Genomic DNA, 21,406 nt, shown 5'->3' on the forward strand with positions numbered 1-21,406 from the left:
TTGGGCTCGCAACGAACTCAGAGAGTGATAGAGAGAGAGAGAGAGAAGCGCTTGCGCAGCGCATGATCTCTCGCCACCTCGCGCCTTGATTCTCCGTCCAGCCGAAGCAGCTTCCTCCGCCGGGACGGGACGATGATCGAGTCGGCCATGGCGGTCCGGTTCGCCTCCGGTCCGACCTTCTCCTCCTCCTCCGCCGCCGCCGCCATAATCCGTAACTTCGTAGCTTCCTCTTCTGTTGCTTTCTTTCTCCTTCCTTGCTGAGATAATGGCGATGCAACGGTTCGTCTCCATTCGTTTTTGGTGCTAGATTTTTTCAGTAAACATCGAAGACCAGCTCATTTGTGCTCGCTTGTTGAGATTTTCTTGTGATTTTCGTTCATTTTCTTATTCACTCGAGAGAGGCATAATGTTGTCCGCTGATGCAGAAAATTTAGATTCTCTTCTTTCTTTCGAAGGTTACCGTTCCTTCTGGAGCTCGGACGAGTGCCCCGGTGCGCACGCGAGCTCTCGCCGGATTTCGCACTCCGGCAGCTTCGACATTCCGTGGTGAGTGCTCGACGCTTAGGCTCGTTTTGATGAATAAAGGCTGTTTTCGGAATTGATTTGGATTTGGAAGCAATGAGATCGGTTGACTGCTACAGTTACCAGAGGTTCAATGGCAGCTCTCTATTGAAAAAGAAGAATGCCGCGAGGAACAAGGTTAGAGCTACTGCAGAGCATTTAGGCTCCGCTTCTGATCCGGCGAAGTGCAATGGAAGGGCCGGGTATCATCCGTTTGAGGATATCGCTGAGTTAGCATCTGGCGGGGATGCGACACTTACTGCCGCAGAAACCACAAGGACGATTGTCGAGGTATCTTTACTGTATATCACATGCCGGATGTTCATATCGAAGCTTTTGCTTTTATTCATGTGGCTTTACGTTCGATTGAAGTGTTGTTCTTGGTTATGTAGCTGATGCTTCTGTTAGTGTGTTGAGTACAGGTTAACACCAAAGCGACCCTGTTGTTTTCTGGTGTGATTGAGGATGAAATCTACGAGAACATTCTTTGCCCAGATTTGCGTTACACGACTGATGAACAGGGAAGTGAGTATACGAAGTCCACTTTGTTCAAATTTTATAATCCTGGTTATACTTCCCCGAGCCACATGAAAAAAGAAAAAAATATGAGAATATACTCTCTCTGCTTTGGCGTTTTGCAGATATTTACTTTCAGGTGAACAATGATGAGGAGACTATTCAAACACTAGCTTCAGGGAGTAATGTTGTGGTGTGCCCTTTTTCCACTAGAAATATGTTTGTGCACAGTATTTAAGTTTATATAGTGTATTGACTGGCAATAGTTGTGTATCAAACACAACTTCTTATTTAAACAAAATAACATGATGCTTCTTTTTTAAACAAAATAACATGATGCTTTTGCAATTCATTCTGCAAGAATTGCTTGAAGATGCTTCTGTTGTCATCTTAGTTAATGGGTGTGATATAAAATGCAGCAAGTGATAATAGGCCTGGATACCAAGGAGATGCTCGATGAGATGGAGATATCAGGTCCAGCAGATATTCACTTTGGGATCGATGAGATTGGGGAGGAAGATAGTGACATTGACGAGGATGAGGATGAGGATGAGGATGAGGATGAGGATGGTGAAGACGATGATTATGGAGAGGTATACATACTTTCAGATACAAAGGAGCCTTGCAATAATGTTGTATAATGTCATATTCTCGGCTTTAGTTCTCTCCTTACTTTTGTGCCCAGTATCTGCTTACTAAGATTTAGAATTCCCTTTGTTTTGTTTTATTTGTGGTGTCTTTACTCTTTATACTCTAGTTTTCTGCAATAAAATTTATCTATATGTTATCCGGTGTTAGTTGGTCAACTCCTTGTATGCAGATATCTGTAAATGAGGGAGACATACTTCTATTTTACATGTTTGAATATTACTTTGGCTTCTCAATTAATTTCCTTTTTTCTGTCACAGTACATTCATTCAGATGAGGACAACGTTTATATTAGTTTGTATTTGGTGTAATTATTGTGTACGAGTGTCTTACCTTCCCCCTCTGTTAATTTTAAGTAAATTTTGTTATTCTTATAACTGTAAGTGAGGTAAAATTTTGAGTTTGCTTAAACTCAATGAAGGAAAATTTTACTGTGATTCTAACTCATCTTGATTATTGGTATAGTCTATCATTTCACATTCAATAACCAAAGTCCATTTATTTGGAGGCCAGAGAATTGCAATTTTGTTTATTTTAGCATTTTTCATGTGAAGTTACAATGGCAATGTGTTGTACTTTCCCTCATAGAAAAAAGAGAAATCTTGGCACAGGGCCAAAATGGCTAGACCTCTGAACTAGTTTATCACCTGTGATAGGACTGGGTTTCTGTACTTGACGATGAGGATGATGAGGACCAATCTGATGGAGATCCAGGAGATTGGGCAAAATTGGAGACAATGAGATCTTCTCACCCAATGTACTTTGCCGAAAAGGTGGCTGAGGTAAATGAGTACTGCTCAAGTTTTGGTCCTGGATAATTAGATACCATGAAAACCGTTAGAATATTTAAACAACAAACCACGCATTAATCTAACGGCTTAAGCTTTTAAAAAAGTTGGCAATGGTTCCACAAAATTTTACATGGTAGCTGGAGGTCTAGTGTTCAGTTCTTTTTAGGCTCCATTCGTCTCCCCAATTAAATTTCCATGCTTAGCACTAGGCAAAAAGACTAAACTAAGCATGAGGGGGAATGTTAGAATATTTAAATAATAAACCACGCTTTCATCTAATAGCTAAAAGCTTTTAGAACAGTTGGCAGTAATTCCACGAAATCTCACAAAAACAAAAACCAAGAATGATTTAAGCTGGATGCGCCAAAAAATTTCAATGTTTCATAGTATTGTACCTCATAAAATAAAAACAAATGTGGCAGTATCTATCTTTTAATTCGGTTTTCACTTTCGCTCGAATTCTTATTTCAGGTTGCTTCAGATGGCCCTATTGATTGGATGGAACGGCCTCCTGTTGGCATTGCCATACAAGGCCTTTTAAGCCCTGCACTTCTCGAAGAAAACTCCATCAATCAGAGACACCTATCTAGTCCCGATACTGGTGCCGAAGTAGATCGCACTAGAACTATCCTTGAAGACAAACAAGTAGATTCTAGTAGCACTGATGCTGATGGACAAGATCATTCACTTGAAGATGGCCCCAGTCGGGCAGAGGAACTGGGCAAGAATGGAAGCCCCAGGAGTGGGAAGTCCCTTTACAAGCTCGAGATGATCAATATTCAGCTGCTTTCAGTACATGGTCCTCCGGTATGTTCTCAAGATTTTACTCTGTGCTTAAGATCCCAGTGTACTTTATGAGTATGACTCTGTAACTCATCTCTTTGTGGCAGGATCATGCGTTTTCACCACACATATGTACACATTTTCACATTCTAAACCATTCTGTACCACATATTTCTCTTTACTGCAGTTGAGTCATTACAATGATTCAGCAAAAAGAGGAGGTTTGGATGATGCCCAAATTGATCCAGACATTGTTGGACTTGTATCTATTTAGTTGTTCCCATTCCTATTTCCGTACTGTTGTCCTCCCACCCCTTAAAGAAGGGAACACAAGTTGGCTAGCTTCAAATTATTGGCCATCATCTGGTTTGTCATTCTAAATACTACATTTTGGCTTAAGGAAAGGAAGAGGTGATTGATTAACTTCAGAGCTAAAAGGCCTAAATACCTGCTGTCTTAGCTCAAATGGAATGCTTTCATTAGCTGTTTTTGGATTTTGAAAAATCACGTGTGATTTCCTCTTGTAGAATAACAGCTTCAAACTATTGAGTTGTTTATATATGAATTTGCTTGTTGAATTGTGATGATTTTATGTAGCAGTTATCTAATTTTCTCCCTTCAACCCTATGCAGCACACTGTTGAGGTAGAAGATTTCAGGAAAGCGCAACCAGATGCTATTGCTCACTCAGCCGCCAAGATCATCTCCCGATTGAAAGCTGGCGAAGAGAAAACTATACAAGCCCTCAAGTCCCTCTGCTGGAGATGCAAGGGGATTCAAGTGGAGGTGAGATACAGACTGGTAGTTAGAAGTTGTTGTGGTGCTTAAGCTGCATGCTTGTACCCCTGCTGTTGCAGTAGTTGAGCTGCATTCCTGTATCACTAATGCTGGGGAAGGAATTTTCTCAGTTGATTAAAAAGTTCTCATTGCTTGTTATGCATCAATTCAAAATGTTTTGTACTTTTTGCAATTTTGAGGATACAGCATGAATTGGTATTTTGACTCAAATGACTCAATCATTCTCAACCCTGAAAAAAATTATTGCCATTTTGTGAAATCTGTTTCCTAATGTGAATTATTACTGTAATTAATCATTATGATGCTTCTCTTGAGTTCAGATATCCTGCCCTATGATAGTAAGAGTGATATTTATGTCCTTTCTGACAGGAAGCTATGATAACTGGTGTTGATGCTCTTGGCTTCGATGTAAGAATCTGCTCAGGAACACAAATTCAAACATTGCGCTTTGCATTTGAAACAAGGGTATGCTGTTTCTGTGCCAAAAAGCATTTCTCAGGGCTTCTTTAGTCGATATAAATCTTGAATTTCCTTTTCTCAAGTTTATGGTTTGTCTGCTTCAGCAAAACTCCCTTCGGGAGCTATGAGCTAACACGAGAGAAAAAAAGAAAGAAAAACCCTTAGGAGCTTCCTTTCTTTTTTTTTTTCTTTTCCTTGTTTGAATTATTTAGAGCTTTTGAGAACGTCAGTGAGATGCGTAAGTGTGGCCCTTTTCTATTAAAAGATATCAGGGCAAAGTGATTCTGGCAAACATTGACAAATTTTTATAAGCCATCCCTTTTGGTGAGTTCACCGAGTCCATGACTTATATTCATTTATGGACAGTTAAAATCACTTTTTTGCCATTGCTTCTATGTTTTACTTGCCAAAATTCAAAATGCGTTTTCTGGAGTCGCTATTTCATTCTTCTGACTATTGTCTTTGCAGGCCACTTCAGAGCAAAGTGCTGAGAGACAGGTTAATAATCTACTGTTCCCAAGGGTCCTGCGCAAGCCACATAAGAAGAAGGCTCATTAAAAGCGAAACGTTTCATTTTAGGTTTCAACACGAGTGCAGAATTGTTTGTTGTATCGCTCTCAATTGATTAATTTAGCACCTCCAGTGCAAAAAGTGAAAAAGAATATAAAAAAAAAAGGGAATGAGGAAGGAAAAGATGGAGAGAAAAACACAGGATGAGTTCTGTACATGTATTTTGTGCAAGCAATGGATTTCATTCTTCTTCAGAGCCATTTATCACCCGACCCTTGGCTATCTGTCATGTTACTTTTTCCATACGTGGTTGGTTCACTGAAACGATCTTGGAGGTCAGCGGGTTGATTAGGCCTGCGATAGTTTCTGATCGATTCCCAACCAGATCGTGCAAAAACCACAGCGCAACCAGATATAAACACGGACCATACAGATTCAAGATCCAAGAGTTGGACATCAGATAGTCCGAGAATGAAAAAAGCACATGGCTTAGGAAATTATTTTGAACTATACACAAGGGCAAAAATGCACCATTAATCAGAGAGCTTTGCTCTGTACTACCATAAGAACTATGATAAAAACATCAAGACGCCTCGATATATTGCAGAAAATTGAAGAGCTTAAATATAGCTTCCACTCAGATTAATGATCATCAGGTGAAGCGAACCGGAAATTGTGAGCAAGCCTTGCTCACGCCCTATAAATACCATGACTTTTCCATAAAAACCATCTGCGAGTGGTCGGAATAATTTCTCAGCCCGATGTTTCAACTTTGAATAGCATAACTCCTCTGAGATGCTATCTGCCAAGGAAATTATTGTCAAAGTAAATATCAGAGCTCAGAGTACTTTCCTTAGTAACCCCATCTTTACAGCAATTACTTTTAGTCTTCCGCTCTTTCCTTCGTGGGATTGAATTGAAAGGATACATAAAGTGCTACCCTTGTTCAAGTCTTGCAAGCAGGACTGGGTTTCCTCCCGAATAATTGCAACTATGAGCCACAGGAATGGTTAACCTCAAGCTTAACCTGAGGTATAACCGTTTCTACATCCACCCACCAATCCTCGTCTTCATCCACACAGTAGTTCTCCTGCCAGATGTGCATCATACTATGAACAATTTGACCAGCCTTCTCCTCCGGCAACAAAGCAGCTCTCTCTCTCTCTCTCTCTCTCTCAGCAGTCATTTAAGTAAAAATGTAGGGTTTAGTATTACCTCTCTTAAAGATCCCACGATATTTGCACAAATAAGTAAAGTGGATGACTAACCTTGTTGTCATAATCCATGACCTGTTGGTTTTCTACAGCATTTGCGACTCTTATAGCTTCGAGCCACCAAGCATCCATAGGGGAGCAATTTGCTGTATTTTCATCATTGTCAAGCACATTATTCGTTACATCAGGAGGATTTGCCATCTGCACCGAATCAAAGAATGCTGATAGATCAGGCACACTATCCTCCGGGATCAGGCGCAAGGGAGAGCGGTAACCTGGGCCATCACTAAGCTCGCTTTACCTTCACTTTCACACACAAAAAAAGGTTTCGAATGGATAAATGTGGGACATGACTTTTCTGTACCTTTGCAATCAGGATCATGACATTTCTGGTAATATGCAGCCCAATTCAGATCAACAACGTAGATAACTGGCCACTCACAGTAGGGAAATGATAAGATTGTGTTTCCCAAAGGTAAACTTAAAAAGCATGAATCAACATAAGTAATTTTTTATTAAAAAGACATAGCATATACCGTGATTGCTTTTATGCTCTCTGCCTATCCTCTCACAGAACCTGTTCCTCAACATGTTGTAAACCATGAGTCCATGCTCTGAGAACCAGTACCAGCTTCGAATTTTACCTATATTGCAACAGAATCATCAGCATTACAGCAGAAAAGGAGAAGAAAAGGATAGACCTTGCAATAGATCGCTTTTTTGACACTGTTGCGCCTGAAGGAGAAAGTGCCATTCAATGATTTGCTTTCAAATCAGAGATATTAATTGAATTAAAATTTCTTTCAGTCTGTTGCTTTAAAGAAACCTAGATATAACTTTTTGTCTTCCATGGAAAAAAGTTTGCAATTTTATTATCATCTACAGTCTCAACTTATCTATGAACTATGTATGAAGCAATTAAAATTACTCATCACTCTGTTTTCTCAAAAATAAAACAATAGCAATTACCTGATACAGTTCCAATTGAGGCCACAGATTCAATGAATTTGTCCAACATCGGGAAAGGTGACTTGTCAATGAAGTAATTTGCCGAATTATCACTAGGTAAAGAGTTGAAATTACGCTCTTGCAAAGCAAGATTGTATCTTCCAATGTCAGCATTCACCTGCGTAAGGGAGAAAAAAATCCATCATGTGAGAGACCACCACAGAGTTCTAGCACATTAGACCACCTAGGCTAAAAATTTTCCAGATCTCAGCTCCACCCACTCAAGACCATGAGTTTGTAGCTGATAATGAAAAGTCCGGCATATCATGCGCATATAGTTGATGAAGGGGCCCTACACAAAAACTAATTCAAACTTGCACCTACCTCAGTCTCGAACTGAAGTGTCTTTGCACAATCTAACTCCATTTTGCAGACTAAGAGCTTCTCACAATTAACATCCATATTGCAGATCAAAGAAGCCATGAACACATCTTCCTCACACTGTTAGGAGAGAGTGCATTTTGGGTGTCAAGAAATGCACAAACCTTTAAAAAGCAACTGTGAAAGAGAGATACTACTGTTTCAAACACTGTCACATTTAATCCCCTTTTCTGTGTGCATATGCACATCTTCTCATGTCTTAATCTAACCCTCTCAAATAAATAGAGGCACAAAAAACCCTTTGTAGGTCGTTTTGCGGAACATTTTGAGCAAACTAGGAACAGGTCAACACAACCATGTTCCAAAGATGCCTCACAAGTCACTAGATCTCACTAACAAGGAGTAACATACCATGTCCTTGCATTTGAAACGCCCAGTTGGCAGAAGTACGGAACTCTTGCCTGCCTTGGATGATAAAGCCAAACGAAAGCATCTATTCCTCGAATAAACAGCAGTGTCCACAAAAATTTGACATGTTGATGTGCTGGAATCTTTCTTGACAAACAACTTCTCATATCTTTTGTCTGTCTCCCTTGCACTAGAAATCCGTGAGCATACCTGTCAAATGGTCATAACAATATCATGGCCACATGCAATGTTACATTTCTCCAAAATGGTGCATGCAAGAACAGACAACACCGACCCACCGATGACACCCCCCCACACACACACACAGAGTTTCTATAGCTCAGCAAAGATGTGAGAATGGCTGTTGGCTGTAAAGTGGCGTATGCAAAAGTTAAAATATATATGTTAATTTTTTAGCAGATAAAATATCTCAGAACAGGTGGCTAACTTGAAAGGCATACACAGGAATATTAAATTGCAATCGTCTCTTGCACACAATAACTAATGCTTCTAGCTGGAGCATACCTCTGAAACAAATGCCCCCACATGAGAGTTGTCCTTAAAAGCAGTCTTTGGTATCCTCAGAATCAAATGGCGGGAAAATTTTTCTGCAGACAAGCAGTGCTGTCATTGATATTGCAACAAACTTGTTATGTTCTATGAAAAGATTTAACATATACAAGGGGGAAAAGGATTCACATGAGATATTCCTAGCGTTTCATAGGCAGATGTAGGAATTAGAAGGCACATACGGACTGATCAAGTCACAGACTCTTCTGTGCCTGAATCTCTAATTCACTCCAAGTGTGACAAAGGGTTCTAGCCTACAATGCGTAAATCCTATTAGTTGTGCCATTAACATCACTCAACCATAACTTTCTAGTGACCCAGCTTTCCCTCATGCTTAGTCTGGTCTTTTTGCTTAGTACTAAGTGTGAACATAATTGAAAGGAGAGGCAAATGGAGCCGAGAAAGATTTGAACTCAAACCATGTGAGAGATTTTGTGGAAGAAGAATCAACTGTACTAAAAGTTTAAGCTGTTAGATGAAGACCAGTTTATTATTTAGATATTCTAACAATGAGCAAGGAAAAGATGCAAACGAACTTTGCTCCAATAAAATCCAGTTTGTCAAGCATTCCACAGTTAACCAGCCTTTCAAGGGCCCCTCCCCTCTGATGTATGTCTTAAAATTGTGACTCGAGGTAGGATATTTGGGTACAAACGGGAAAAAAAGATCACTGCTGCAAGAAAACATCTAAGGTAAAGTCCCATGCAGCTCCAACACTTGATGCTTCTTCAAAATAGGCATCATATTGAGCTCATCCCTTAATGAAAAAGTCAACAATCTATATAGTTCAATCTAAGATAACCATGCCCTGCAATATATTCCCAGTCAATCCTGTCCATGCAATCAATGGTGTCTCAACTTCCAAAAGAGGTATATCATTAAAAGTTCCAAAGCATCATTTGATTTCCATCTTCATAACTGCTTTTAAGTGCAATGTTCCTAAAAAATGACATGTTAAACTAAGTCATTGCTCAAACAAAGATGGACCTAACAAGTGCCAGAGATCTCATTCAAAGCTTCTTTTCTTCAATAAACCTAACATAGTTCTCCCACATCAAATGCGAAAGGTCTCCACAAGAATAATAGAAAAAAGTAGGTGGAAGGCACCGTGAAAAAGAACAAGACAGTTTTTGGCTCAACAGTGTGTCTATATGATTTTATGTCGATATAAATATTCAGCGAAATGGAGATGTAGCTCATAATATGTAATTGAACATTGCATGCACCATTCATGACTAATGATGCAATAATAGCTAATAGAAGAAGGAAAATTCAAAGTCAGCATACCTTCAGTTGAAGAATCGAGCTCAACTACCCATTCCTCATTTCCTTGGATTGAGTACTTGTCAAGCAACACTTCCAAAACAACTAATATCAGAAGATCAACCATCTCTTCTCCATTTTTATCGACATTTTCCCTCTTATTGAACTCCAAATCAAAGTATAAGTGACAAGGCAGGCCCTGGCAAAACATTTGTTGATGGTAGAGCCAAACTTAGATTTTGAAAACCCAAATGATGAGCAACTTAGGGCGCGTTTGGTAACATTTCTGTTTAAAAATTGTTCCGGGGAATGAAATAGAAAAAAGTGTTTCTGTTCACAGGGAACAATTTCTGAACAAAAACGCGTTTGGTAAACTTGTTCCGAACAAAAAATAAATAGAAACATGTTTGGTAAATTTGGATAATTTTTTTTTTTTTCTTATTTTTCCTTTTTTTCTTTTTTCTTTTTCATTTTTTTTTTTCTTCTTTTGGCCGGTCGCCGGCGAGGCGGGCTCGCCCGGCGGCGGGCGAGGCCGAGCTCGCCAATGGGCGGCGGGCGAGGCCGAGCTCGCCCGGCGCGGGCGAGGTGCGGCCTCGCCGGCCACCGCTGCGGCGACGCGACTCGCCCCGCATCCGGCGAGGCCGAGGCTCGCCGGCCGCGCTCGGCCTCGCCGGATCCGGGCGAGATCGAGCTCGCCCGGGCCGGCGCGAGGTCGGCCTCGCCTTGATCCGGCGAGCCGAGCTCGCCCGGCGGGCGGGCACGGCCTCGCCCGAGCCACCGCCCGTGGGCGAGGCCGAGGCTCGCCGGCGGGCGAGGTCGGCCTCGCCGGATCTGGGCGAGCTCGAGCTTGCCCATGCCATGGCCGACCGAGCCCGACCCTCGCCCGGGGGACGGCGAGCCTCGGCCTCGCCGGGGGCCGAGCTCTCGCCGTGGCCGGGCGAGGCCGCCGGCCCTCGTCGGCTTGGTCGCCGGCCATGGCCGAGGCCGGCGACCGGCCAAAAGAAAAAGAACAAGAAAATAAGAGAAAAAAAAAAAAGAAAAAAAGTATTTCTCAAAAGTGTTTCGAAACAAGAAACACAAAATTTGTGTTTCTTGTTTCTATTTCTTTTTTGTTCCTGAGAACAAAAGAACAAAAAGGAACAGAAACGCACCCAAACGCGTTTTGTTCCTTTTTTTCCAGAACAAAAAAAACAGAAAAAGTGTTTAAAAACAAAAAAAAAAAAGAATACAAACAAACGCAGCCTTACTGTTACATCATGTGTTAGATAAAACTTCTAAAGTAACGTCACCAAATGCTTCTTTCAAGTACTAGTGCTGTAATGCACTCAATGAAATTACATACAACACTGTTTTTGCCACCTTGTCCTTAGTACTTCCTACTTCTACTTATGTCTTTTGATTCAGTTTATTGCTTGACACATAAAAACAATCAAGAGCTAGAAGCAGAAGATGGAACTAGGAATTGGTAACAGATAAAAAGAAATAAAGGAGAAAATCCTAAACCATCCCAATGAGACTCTTAATTGACAAATCATGTGGAGAGATGCTTTCTCTTTAAAGTCCATTCTATACTTTGCAAATCCACTCATAGCATCCAAATGAACATGAAAGCAAAGAGGTTCTCACCTCCTGAATTACTTCATAATGGTGGCGTAACTTTGGATCCATATTGTTGTACCTAATTGAAAAATAACCACAATACGGAGTTACGTAGAACACCAATACCAACCACGGGCAGCCTAAGACAGCAAAGAAAAGATGACCACCTCTTCCAGAACTCCTGGTATGAAGACACAAGAAATCTTCTCTGGCCATTACAATGGTCTTGGTAACTGAACACACGAACCTCAGGATGAGCCTTAGCAAACTTCATTGCTTCATCTTGCCTTGGGAACGTTGTCCATATTTCCTTCCTAAGGTTGAAAAGGAATGGAAACTGGTGATTCAATTATCAAATGCAAACGTAGCAAACACACAGGTTGTCCAGTAAAATCGTGAAAATTCTCATGAAAATGCAAGGAAGACACAAAGCCAGATATCTTAAAGGAAGAGCCACTGGAAATAAAGCAAACTGCATGCAGAGGGAATATGTGAAAACATCCAAGGACCTTAGCTTTGATGAATTTTGTGCTGCAAGATCAACCCGGATTTCATTCAGCAATCGCAGCAAACTAGATGGTCTTTTTGGAGGCACGCCATTAGGAGACCCGTAGAACACCACTGGAGAAATATGCACCCCTCTCTTTTGGCTGAACTTGCGTGCTCTAATTGTTGTCGAACCAAGCTGACAAGTTACAAACAGAAACTCAATCAGCATGACAAACACTAGATTTGGAGCCTGAGCGCTACGGCTAAAGAAAAACATAGAATAAAGCGATCCTTTCAATAATCCACTGAGAACTCAATAAATCAACCTTCCTCAACAGCAGCCTTGGTTACTTCTTAGATGGCAACAAAACAGCTCGTTTATGAAGACACAGAAATGAATTCATCCGTTGACCCCAAAATTTAACCGTAGCAAGAAATAACTAACAGCTAACATCCCATACTTTCTCAGTGCAAAGCTGTACGTCGGTTGCCTCGTTGCGCCTCAGTCCTGACGATCCTGGACTGAGGACGCTCGATGCAGAGCCTTCGTGCACGGAGCTTCCCTCCTGCCATTTCCTTTTAGATCTCTTCCTCTCTCTCAAGGCCGATTCTGATAAAAATCGAAGAAACAAACTGTCACGAAGAGATCACAGAACAGCCAAAACAGAATCAACCGCAAAGCATACATGCATTCCGCATGACATCTTTCACTCAATCAACCGCCAGCACTCCCCCATTAAAGCACGCCGCACACCGAACGAAGTAACAGGCATTGCAGACCTAAAATCCACCATGCGCCGCTCGAAAATCCACTCGGATTCTCCATTCGGGGACGCAACTAGCAAATCGAATCGAGAAAAAAAAAGGAAAGAAAGAAAGAAAGCGCGAATGAAGCGAATGCACCGGGAGCGGGAGCGGGATCGAGGAAGGGAGGAAAGTACCGGGAGGGGAGATGCCGCACTTGAAGCACTTGAACAATCTGTCCACGTCGTCCATTGGAGAGGGGCGGCCTCGAGCTCCTTCGAACGGGAGGAGACGGCGGTTGCGCTTACATCCGAGGCGTTCCGGTGAAAGACGATCGTCTTCTTCCTGAAGCTTCTGAAGAGCAGACGGTTCAGAGAAGGCGGGATCGATTTTGCGAAAGCGAATCGATTTAAGAGCGCGACCGAATTTGGAAGAAATGGAGGGAAAGGAGGATTTCTCGAGTGCTGGGGCCCGTTTCTTGGGTCATCACGGGTGGCTTCTACTTGCCGGCCAGTTTTAGATGTGATTTGGGCCTGGACCATGGGCCTGGACCATGAAGTGGGCCGACCCCGCTAAATCGCCAGGCGAGATGGGCCACGGGGGCTGGCCGACCCATTAATTTTTCTATCCCGCGTTCCGAATCCACACACGAAAAGATGCCACACTTACAACCGCCGAATATTTTCTCATCGTATTGTGCGTACAACACACATTTAGTCAAGACAAATAGTGAGCGTGTTTGATTAGGCCAACAAATCTCACGTCTGGTAAAATTACACCTATATCCAAAAATTTTCACATTAATCAAATTGAGGGTTTAAATCGCTTGAAGAGAATTTGTATTTTTGGATATGAAATGCCAATAAACTCGCATCTAATTTGAGTTTCTTTCTGAGTAATTTAAACACATGCCACTTTGTCCTTTCTTTTAGGGGCGGAATCCAATTTAGTTTTATCCTCTCGATTTTAGTGGAAGTGTTTGATCGTCAGCCACTAGCCATCAATCGGCTTCTCCGAAACTTCCTTTCTTACTACAAGGTAGGACGATGATGTTTGATGAACCGATTAAATTGACTTTTCCGAATCAAAGCTTTCCGTGAAAGAGATTGTCTTAATATCAAATTGAATAGTAGAAGAGGACTTACCTAAGTATACCGACCTAAGGACACTATGCTACCATACGAGGCTCATGTACGTTAAAGCACAACAGGAGTTGTGAGGTTTGTGAGGTGAAGTTAAAAATTTTAAGCTATTAAATATGATTTAATATTTAAATATTTTAGAAATCTACTCACAAGTAAAGATATTTTGCTCTGATACCATCAAATATAGAGGTTTAAAAAAATTTAAACTTAAAACATTTTACTATGATATCATCACATGTCGAAGTTTGAAAAGATTTGAATTTAAAATATCTTACTCTAATATCATGTGGGATTTGATGGAGCCACCACTAACTATTATAAAAGTTTAAGTTATTAGATGAAAAAATGATTTAATATTTATACATTTTAACGCATGAAATCGCCAATCCCTCCAAAAAAGCTTTTGAACCCGTAAAAGGTTGACGAGTCCAATATCATGTCTCCTGATTGCTGTATCTAATATTAATAAATTCGGCGATGAGACAAAAGTCCAGATTACGCAACGTCATAAGTTGCTACAACGTTATATTCTATTGCTTTCTACTCGAAGCTTCTGTCAGCACTAGCTGCACCCTCGCATGGAAACCGACCCCGTTCACCAAACCCCCTAAAATAAAGCAAAGAATTGAACGTGTGTTTCTCAGCATGGCGATCTTGGAGCATGCCAGATCGAGGGCATTTAATATATTCTTGGTGACAAGAGTATCTGAAGCTTGAGTCTTCCAGATTACCTGGCAATGGCATGCATATACTTCAATAACCTGCCACCATCTACCTCCAAAAAAACCGTTTCCTCGTGAAGCTTCTTGCCTGGTTCTTTCTGGCTTTTTCTTGACCTAATACGTTCTTGGACCTATGGAAGCAACTGCTTTTAGTAGTTGAGCACCGTCTCAAGTAAGTATATGTCCAAAAAATAAAAACCAAAAGCCAAAAAAACAGTTGGTGACCACTTAAATAATGTTCAGAATATTTCTAGAGACTCCCAAGTTATTGTGCGATAATCTCACTGAAATAATCACGTTGAGAATTGATTGCTCGTGCATTGTCCATCCTCACCTAATCCAAAAGGAACTACTCCAGAAGCAAGTCCACCTTGAGTTTTTAGCAGGCCATGATTAATTTAACATTCTGAAATAAGACTGCGACGCGTAACGTGTCTAGGGATTCTGGAATCTCAAGGTAAATGCAGATAATAGCCACCCCAGTCGGTCACGAGGCAGGTTGATAACTTGATTATGCATAAGGACTTGCTTGGGTAATGTGTCTAGAAGGTGCTTTTGCTTCTCCTTCTGGGGTCGCAATCTTATTTCAGTAGCTATAAGACGAGTTCGGTGAAATCTAGTCAGTGTATTGGCTTAACGTGTGTAGCCAAAACGCCAGTCTCATTCATTCAATAGAGACTCATATTTAGAATCCGCTTCCTCAGCCCAAACGTGAGATTTTATTTGATTTTTATTGCTCAGTTATTTGTTGCAGAAAGCTACTTCTTTTTGCGAAATCAGCAGAAAGCAGCTCCTTTGGCATTTCTGTGCCCCAGATTATGGGGGGAGCCTCTTGAATTTTTGGCCGAGCTTGCTTCATCTCAAACTTCTAGTCTTTTCTCATTGTTTTAGGTATAGCTCCCGTTCTTGACAATTCCTGACCAGGCCTCTTTATAATCGCTCCAACATCATCGCAAGTAGCACTACAACTCAGGTCCCGTTTCTATTTGGTGCTGTAAGAGTGCGTTCGGCACGGTGAAAAATGGGAGAGGACGATGTACTGTGTTGTGAGCCTAAGTTCTGGTTGTTTCTAGTTGTATGTTTGGCTCTAGTGATATTTGCTGGCCTCACTTCCGGGCTCGCTTTGGGACTCCTCTCTTTTAGCCAAGTTGATCTCGAGGTCCTCATCAAGGCCGGTCAGCCTCAAGAGAGGAAAGATGCAGGTTCTTGTGCATTCTACCTTCTCTTGGCAAATCTACGCTGGTTCTTGTTAACATTGTGCTTCTTTTTTTCTTTTTCTTTTTTTAAATACTTATTGTATTTATTACTTCTGACTTGGGTTATTGATATTTAGCCAGGATTTTACCGCTCGTAAAGAACGAGCATTTGCTTTTGTGTACCCTTCTTGTGGGGAAATCATTGGCAATGGAAGTATGTGCACTTCTTTTCTCTACTTTTCGGTTTAGCGAGAAAGCTTATGACTGCTAATCCATTACTATTTATTCTTGGTCATGAAAGGCACTTCCCCTTTTCCTGGATTCGATTCTCCCATCATGGGCCGCGATTCTAATGTCAGTCACCTTAGCGCTTGCCTTTGCAGAGGTAAACCTTTACTAGTTCTTGCTATTTTGTAGACCAAAAAACTACAGAGAAACAAGTTTATTTACCTGCTTTCATTTTTTTAAACTCCAGATCATCCCACAGGCTGTGTGTTCTCGCTATGGACTCAGTCTTGGTGCTAGATTATCAGTTCTCGTTCGGTTGCTTCTCTTGGTCTTCCTCCCCATATCATACCCAACAAGCAAGGTAAGCTTTTTGCTTTATATTATAGACATTTGGTTTAGTAATTAGGCCATGAAGCCCGTAGATCTGCATAAAGTCCCAGAATTCTGCACGCGCTCGACAGGAAATTAAGTGGACTAAGCAACATAGGGCCAGCAGTTTAAATGAACTTTTCAACTCTCCAAGAGCTTGTTGGTTCAAAAGATTATGGAAGTATGTTGATTACTCATTCTGGTTATAAAACTCGGTTGATATAATCTGAAGCCAAAGCAATTTGCACAGTTAAATCTCCAAGAACTCGTATGGTAGCCTCCTCATGGTTTTTTGGGATGGTAAAAACCATAGCTTCTCATCCAATTTTAGAGAGCAGGATCTGTTGCGAGAAAAAGAGCGACTCTGATATACTGCGAAACTGTCTTTTATTTTGTCGATCTCCCCACTACAGATGTTGGACTGGCTTCTCGGAAGGGCACATTCGGCATTATATAGGCGAGCAGAGCTGAAGACTTTGGTGGATCTGCATGCAAACAAGGTTGGCTTCCTTTGCTCCATCTGCCACCATATCAATCATAACAGCCATTTTTTCCTGTTTCTAGTGCCGATTAGCAATCTCAATCTTCTGATAGGTGATGATCATTCTTTAGGCAGGAAAAGGAGGAGACTTGTCACATCACGAAACAAGCATAATCACAGGTGCTTTGGACTTGACACAGAAAACTGCAAAAGATGCAATGACTCCAATATCCGAAATATTTTCGCTTGATATAAACTCCAAACTTGACATGTATGTTCTTCGGCCCTTTTATTAACTCGATTATCAAATTCACATAATGCTTTCATGATAATTACACAAGTGTTTTCATTTTAGGCACACGATGGGAGTCATTATGAGCAAAGGCCACAGCAGGATACCTGTGTACTCAGAGACCCCAACGAATATAATCGGCTTAATACTGGTAAGCAAATGTGAATAGACTTTATATCCGGTTCAAGGATGCATCTCTATCTGCATTTAGTTTTATTGAAGTTGCAAGGTTAGGATGCATAAAACGGGAGAAGCTTAACTGAACTCCAACTTTAACCATCTAGAGCAGTGAGAGTAGCAGAATCTTAAGGAGCATCTTAATGATAGCTTCAAAGATGAATAAACGGTATCATTGAACAGGTTAAGCAAGGCAAAGGAATGCAGGTTTTCTTCACCTTTGTTCACAGTAAAAAAGCACAAATATATGCTCGTAAAATCATTCTTCTTTGAAGTCTTCACTTTGGTAAATGTCTGTTATTAATCTAGTTTATCTGGCATTATTTTTTAATAGGTGAAAAATTTGATCTTCTGTCGCCCTGAAGACAAGGCCCCAGTCAAGTTTATGACTATTAGGAGGATTCCTAGGTAGAATCCTTGTGCCCTTTTTGATTCTTCATTTGCCCAACATCTTTCTTTCCAATGAAAAAATTCTTTGCTGATCTTATTTGATAATTAACGCATAATTCTTTCCTTCTTCTGCAATAGGGTGCGGGAGGATTGGCCATTGTATGACATACTTACTCTATTCCGGAATGGTCACAGCCACATGGCTATTGTCCTTAAGAGCAAAGAGGGTGCCAAAGACATGGAAGACTTTTCTAACGAACCTGCAGCTACCATGGCAAATACCTATTTGAACGTGAAACAGAATCAAGAAGTGAAGAAAGGCAACAACACTTGCTCCTCCTATAAAAAATCAGATTCTGGCTAAAGTTCAACTTTTACATGAAATTTTCCTACAGAAATGCTGAAGTTATGGCATTTTATCTGCAGGAGGACTCTGTTCTCCCTTAAATTGCAGGGAGGGAATCAACATCTCTGCAGTCACATCTCCTTTATATTCCACCTACTCTGAATCTCCGAGCCCTGCTTTGGTAGATGTTATGGAGATGTACAAAGATGTGCCTTCACGGTTCAGAAGGGCGGGAAACAAAGATGCAACCATCTCATTGGAAGATTTAGAATCTCTACCAGGTAACTTAGATGAGGAGGTCGTTGGCATAATAACCATGGAGGATGTCATGGAGGAACTCCTACAGGTACACTCCGGGAAATAATGCAACACTCAACATATGCAGTTTTTTTCTCTCAATCGGTGTGTGTCAAATGAGGTAATGACGTTTCTTGTGCTTTTTAAGGAAGAAATTTTGGACGAAACTGATAAATATGTCGACCTCCATCACAAGTGAGTACCATCACCTTTCTTTTTTCAGCATCATCCCAGCCTGAGTGTCATTTTCAACTTTTAGCATTGAAGACACTAAATTGGTGATTATTCCGCATTCTTCTGTCTTTGTTTTATTCAGGATCAGAATCAATCTGCCATCTTCAAGAGCCTCTTTAGGATCACCTGGAAGGGCGTCAATCTCTCGCATCCATTGGAGAACCCAGAGGCATCTCCTCCATATCCTACCATACTGAATTCACCAATTTCCTCATACGTACGGCCACCGCTTGCAAGACCAGTTCTATATGCCTCTCCTGGTGCTTCAGTCAATTCATCAGCCAGCTCTACATTGCCAATTCGCAACTCTCCCTTCTCTCTCAAGGTATGAAAAGTAACTTGGCCTCGGTCTTTTCCAAACGTAGAAGCACTCCCTATTTGGTGCTAGTGAGTCTAGTTGAAGTTTTCCTTAATCTCGTGAGGGTATGCAGAGCGCACTTGAGCCACTTTAGCCCACTGGTAAATCTCAAGAGGGAAGAGAACTACTGTTGAATTGCACTTGGATAAACGAACTTCTTGATTGAATAGAAACTTACCAATTCATCAGTCTGATGCTGACCTGCAGTAAAATGGAATAAGCTGTGTGTAACTAGCCAATACATGCTTGCATTATATCCATGTAGGACCAAAACCAACATAAAAGAACTGAGCAATTATTGCTGTCTGCTATGCCTTCTGTCATTCTGTGGTGAAGGTTTTGGGAGTTATAGAAGACAAAATTATCTAAAGAATGTGCTCCAGGATCCAATTAGCAATGAGAATTGCCACTTCATAGCTTGAGAATGACCACTTCATGAACATGTTCTGCTCGGCATTGTTGAAATAGCCTTCACCTGAGGACAAGGAGGAGGAAATCGATCCTTTTCCTTGAGTAGTTCAGTTGAGCATCCAAGCCAGCTTCACCACCTCTCTGTCTAGCGTATATAGTTCTAGAGTCACCATCGTCACATGGATACTCATGATCATATACTGATGCGATGAGAATTCAGGTTCAAAAGACATTCATTAAATCTCTTTCTGTTGGCAGATCTCAAGGAAGTCATATGAGAAGCTGGACCGTCCTGCCTGTTAATGAGGATCTCGCTGGTGCAACGTTCACATAACCCCCAATAATAAAAGTCTTGATCTCCAAATCGCCCCAGAGAAGTATGATGGCATGTATTAGCTAGCGATATTCTTCTCGTTGCAGTGCAACCAGTGTAAATTTGTTAGAGGCATCGTGTGAGGCAACTGTGGAGTGGGCAAGATGCATCGCAGTTGATTAAGCAAGCTTCCTCTGCTGCACAATTGGGACAATATCACAAAGCTATTCAACCCAATCAGCCGTCAAGCTGAACATATCAATGTCAAACATCTTCTGTAAATTTAGAGGAAAAAAAAAAAACTCGGATTCGACATTCCGAGATCTCCACAGGGACGGCAAGTCAGTTTGATGGTATGAATTACTAATCTAGTACTGATTTCCTGTCAACAAAACTGAACTCAAACACTATAATTTCAATAATATAGGATGGACATTTATAAATAAGAAAATGACACCAAATGGTTCATGAAATTTTAATTTATTCAATATAATCCTAAACTATAGCCTAATGTGAATGTGGTTTATGAATTTTTAAATTGTTCAATATGATCTTTGGACTTATGGTATATGTTTAGTTTTTGAATTATACGAAAATGTTCAACGTTATTCATCAAGTTGAATTAATAGAAATACAATATTAAATATTGTCATATAGTTCAAGAACTAAGTTGAACAAATTAAAAATTCAAAGATCACGTTGCACGTTTGACTAAAATTTAGAGACTACTTGAATAAATTAAAAGTCCAAGAACCACATTACATATTGAGTCAAGGTTTACTATTTGTATCATTATTCCTATATAAATAACATATTCAAAGTTATAACTTATAACCCACACTCCCAACACTAGGAGATATCGGTTCACGGCCAACTTGATTATCCATAAATCGAGAAATGTCGACGAAAGCATATGAAAGCCGAAGTCCAAAGTGAAGATATTTATGCTATAATCTGTACATTTTGAAGGTTCACTTTATGGTTAATACCATTCACAGCCTCCAAATAGAATGTCTTCTCAAGAAATATCTTTAGCAATTAGAGGGGAAAAGAATCTCACCAGAAAGTAACAAAACAACCTATAAAAAAGAGTAAAAATGTAGGCTCTGTCTGTCCACTGATTTTTCTGGATAAGGCATCGATCCATATGATATTGTCGTCTCACTAGAACAAATGTAACCCTGAAGCAGCAAGCCACCATGGAAGCTCTCCTCTTTACCTCGAAACCACCATTGCTCTCCACGAAACACTCCTCGTCGAATTCGCAACCATATCTCCCATCCACGCACTCCTCCCCAATCTCTCCAAACCGCCGCCACCCTCCGCCGCTCAAGCCATGGAAGCTCCACGCCAACGCCAAGGGCTTCGCCGGCCAGCCGCCGCCCGGGAAAGCCCGTCCCACCGCCGGAAGACCCGACACGACCAAAAGCAGCTCCGGCGGCGGTGACGACGACGACGACGACCAGATCCCGCAGGTGGTGTTCGAGAGGATGACAGGGCGGATCCTGGCGTTCGTGGGCGTCCCGATGGCGGCGGGCATCGTGCTGCTTTACGTCATGGGGGCGATCAAGGAGCGAGAGCTGCTGGACGTCCCTCGGTGGCTGCCCTTCCTGACGACGTTGCTGTGTTTCGGGGCGTCGGCGCTGGGGATCGCGTACGGGACGCTGTCGAGCAGCTGGGACCCGGATAAGTCCGGGTCGGCTCTCGGGTTGGATGAGGCCCAGAGGAATTGGGCCGAGATCTGGAAAGATGAAGGGCAAGCGTAG

The 21,406-nt window shown here is 41.4% G+C and overlaps 4 protein-coding genes across 9 annotated transcripts; 3 read left to right on the forward strand and 1 right to left on the reverse strand.

Moving 5' to 3' along the window:
- Positions 1-5,329, forward strand: LOC104448220 (uncharacterized protein At3g49140). 2 transcript variants are annotated; one of them, XM_039318091.1, is made up of 11 exons: positions 1-211; positions 456-546; positions 642-852; positions 984-1,086; positions 1,203-1,270; positions 1,497-1,670; positions 2,382-2,507; positions 2,988-3,323; positions 3,932-4,084; positions 4,466-4,561; positions 5,024-5,329. In XM_039318091.1, the coding sequence occupies exons 1-11, from the start codon at positions 133-135 to the stop codon at positions 5,111-5,113; spliced, it is 1,527 nt and encodes a 508-aa protein (XP_039174025.1). In that variant the 5' UTR covers positions 1-132; the 3' UTR covers positions 5,114-5,329. The 2 variants fall into 2 exon arrangements, with proteins under 2 accessions (XP_039174025.1, XP_039174058.1); XM_039318124.1 differs by having other exon boundaries at positions 663-852.
- A 170-nt stretch (positions 5,330-5,499) lies between these two features.
- LOC104448226 (DNA-directed primase/polymerase protein) lies at positions 5,500-13,093 on the reverse strand. Of its 3 annotated transcripts, none has more exons than XR_726204.3 (14): positions 12,879-13,093; positions 12,399-12,547; positions 11,958-12,133; positions 11,616-11,762; positions 11,476-11,527; positions 9,874-10,048; positions 8,542-8,624; positions 8,020-8,226; positions 7,612-7,728; positions 7,249-7,405; positions 6,816-6,923; positions 6,644-6,709; positions 6,334-6,480; positions 5,500-6,155 (listed from the first exon to the last, which is right to left on the reverse strand). XR_726204.3 is itself a non-coding variant. In XM_010062038.3 (14 exons), exons 1-14 carry the CDS (start codon positions 12,931-12,933, stop codon positions 6,057-6,059), a joined length of 1,812 nt encoding a protein of 603 aa, XP_010060340.2. In that variant the 5' UTR covers positions 12,934-13,093; the 3' UTR covers positions 5,500-6,056. The 3 variants fall into 3 exon arrangements, 2 of the variants coding, with proteins under 2 accessions (XP_010060340.2, XP_010060347.2); XM_010062038.3 differs by having other exon boundaries at positions 6,334-6,554; XM_010062045.3 differs by lacking the exon at positions 7,612-7,728 and having other exon boundaries at positions 6,334-6,554.
- Positions 13,094-15,136: 2,043 nt separating this feature from the next.
- LOC104415367 (DUF21 domain-containing protein At5g52790) lies at positions 15,137-20,097 on the forward strand. Of its 3 annotated transcripts, XM_039307342.1 has the most exons (14): positions 15,143-15,259; positions 15,440-15,750; positions 15,882-15,958; positions 16,046-16,129; positions 16,220-16,333; positions 16,755-16,841; positions 16,954-17,093; positions 17,178-17,265; positions 17,626-17,699; positions 17,820-18,001; positions 18,108-18,373; positions 18,473-18,519; positions 18,641-18,883; positions 19,586-20,097. In XM_039307342.1, the coding sequence occupies exons 2-13, from the start codon at positions 15,570-15,572 to the stop codon at positions 18,753-18,755; spliced, it is 1,455 nt and encodes a 484-aa protein (XP_039163276.1). In that variant the 5' UTR covers positions 15,143-15,259; positions 15,440-15,569; the 3' UTR covers positions 18,756-18,883; positions 19,586-20,097. The 3 variants fall into 3 exon arrangements, with proteins under 3 accessions (XP_039163280.1, XP_018715675.2, XP_039163276.1); XM_018860130.2 differs by having other exon boundaries at positions 15,139-15,750; XM_039307346.1 differs by lacking the exons at positions 17,820-18,001; positions 18,108-18,373; positions 18,473-18,519; positions 18,641-18,883; positions 19,586-20,097 and having other exon boundaries at positions 15,137-15,750; positions 17,626-17,703.
- Positions 20,098-20,839: 742 nt separating this feature from the next.
- On the forward strand, positions 20,840-21,406 carry LOC104448251 (uncharacterized protein PAM68-like). The gene has a single exon (XM_039300185.1). The coding sequence runs from the start codon at positions 20,840-20,842 to the stop codon at positions 21,404-21,406; it is 567 nt and encodes a 188-aa protein (XP_039156119.1).

This window comes from Eucalyptus grandis, chromosome 1 (genome assembly GCF_016545825.1).
Source record: "Eucalyptus grandis isolate ANBG69807.140 chromosome 1, ASM1654582v1, whole genome shotgun sequence".
In the NCBI taxonomy this organism is placed as follows: domain Eukaryota; kingdom Viridiplantae; phylum Streptophyta; class Magnoliopsida; order Myrtales; family Myrtaceae; genus Eucalyptus; species Eucalyptus grandis.

Excerpts from the sequence above, each read along its gene's own strand:
- LOC104448220 (XM_039318091.1), top strand. The coding sequence starts at position 133 with ATGATCGAGTCGGCCATGGCGGTCCGGTTCGCCTCCGGTCCGACCTTC. Across the intron at positions 212-455 it reads CGCCGCCGCCGCCATAATCC|GTTACCGTTCCTTCTGGAGC; the intron begins GTAACTTCGTAG and ends TTTCTTTCGAAG. Across the intron at positions 547-641 it reads GGCAGCTTCGACATTCCGTG|TTACCAGAGGTTCAATGGCA; the intron begins GTGAGTGCTCGA and ends TGACTGCTACAG.
- LOC104448226 (XM_010062038.3), bottom strand. The coding sequence starts at position 12,933 with ATGGACGACGTGGACAGATTGTTCAAGTGCTTCAAGTGCGGCATCTCC. Across the intron at positions 8,227-8,541 it reads TGGGGGCATTTGTTTCAGAG|GTATGCTCACGGATTTCTAG; the intron begins GTATGCTCCAGC and ends ACCATTTGACAG. Across the intron at positions 6,156-6,333 it reads TCATGGATTATGACAACAAG|GAGAACTACTGTGTGGATGA; the intron begins GTTAGTCATCCA and ends CACATCTGGCAG.
- LOC104415367 (XM_018860130.2), top strand. The coding sequence starts at position 15,570 with ATGGGAGAGGACGATGTACTGTGTTGTGAGCCTAAGTTCTGGTTGTTT. Across the intron at positions 15,959-16,045 it reads GGAAATCATTGGCAATGGAA|GCACTTCCCCTTTTCCTGGA; the intron begins GTATGTGCACTT and ends TGGTCATGAAAG. Across the intron at positions 18,374-18,472 it reads TCATGGAGGAACTCCTACAG|GAAGAAATTTTGGACGAAAC; the intron begins GTACACTCCGGG and ends GTGCTTTTTAAG.
- LOC104448251 (XM_039300185.1), top strand. The coding sequence starts at position 20,840 with ATGGAAGCTCTCCTCTTTACCTCGAAACCACCATTGCTCTCCACGAAA.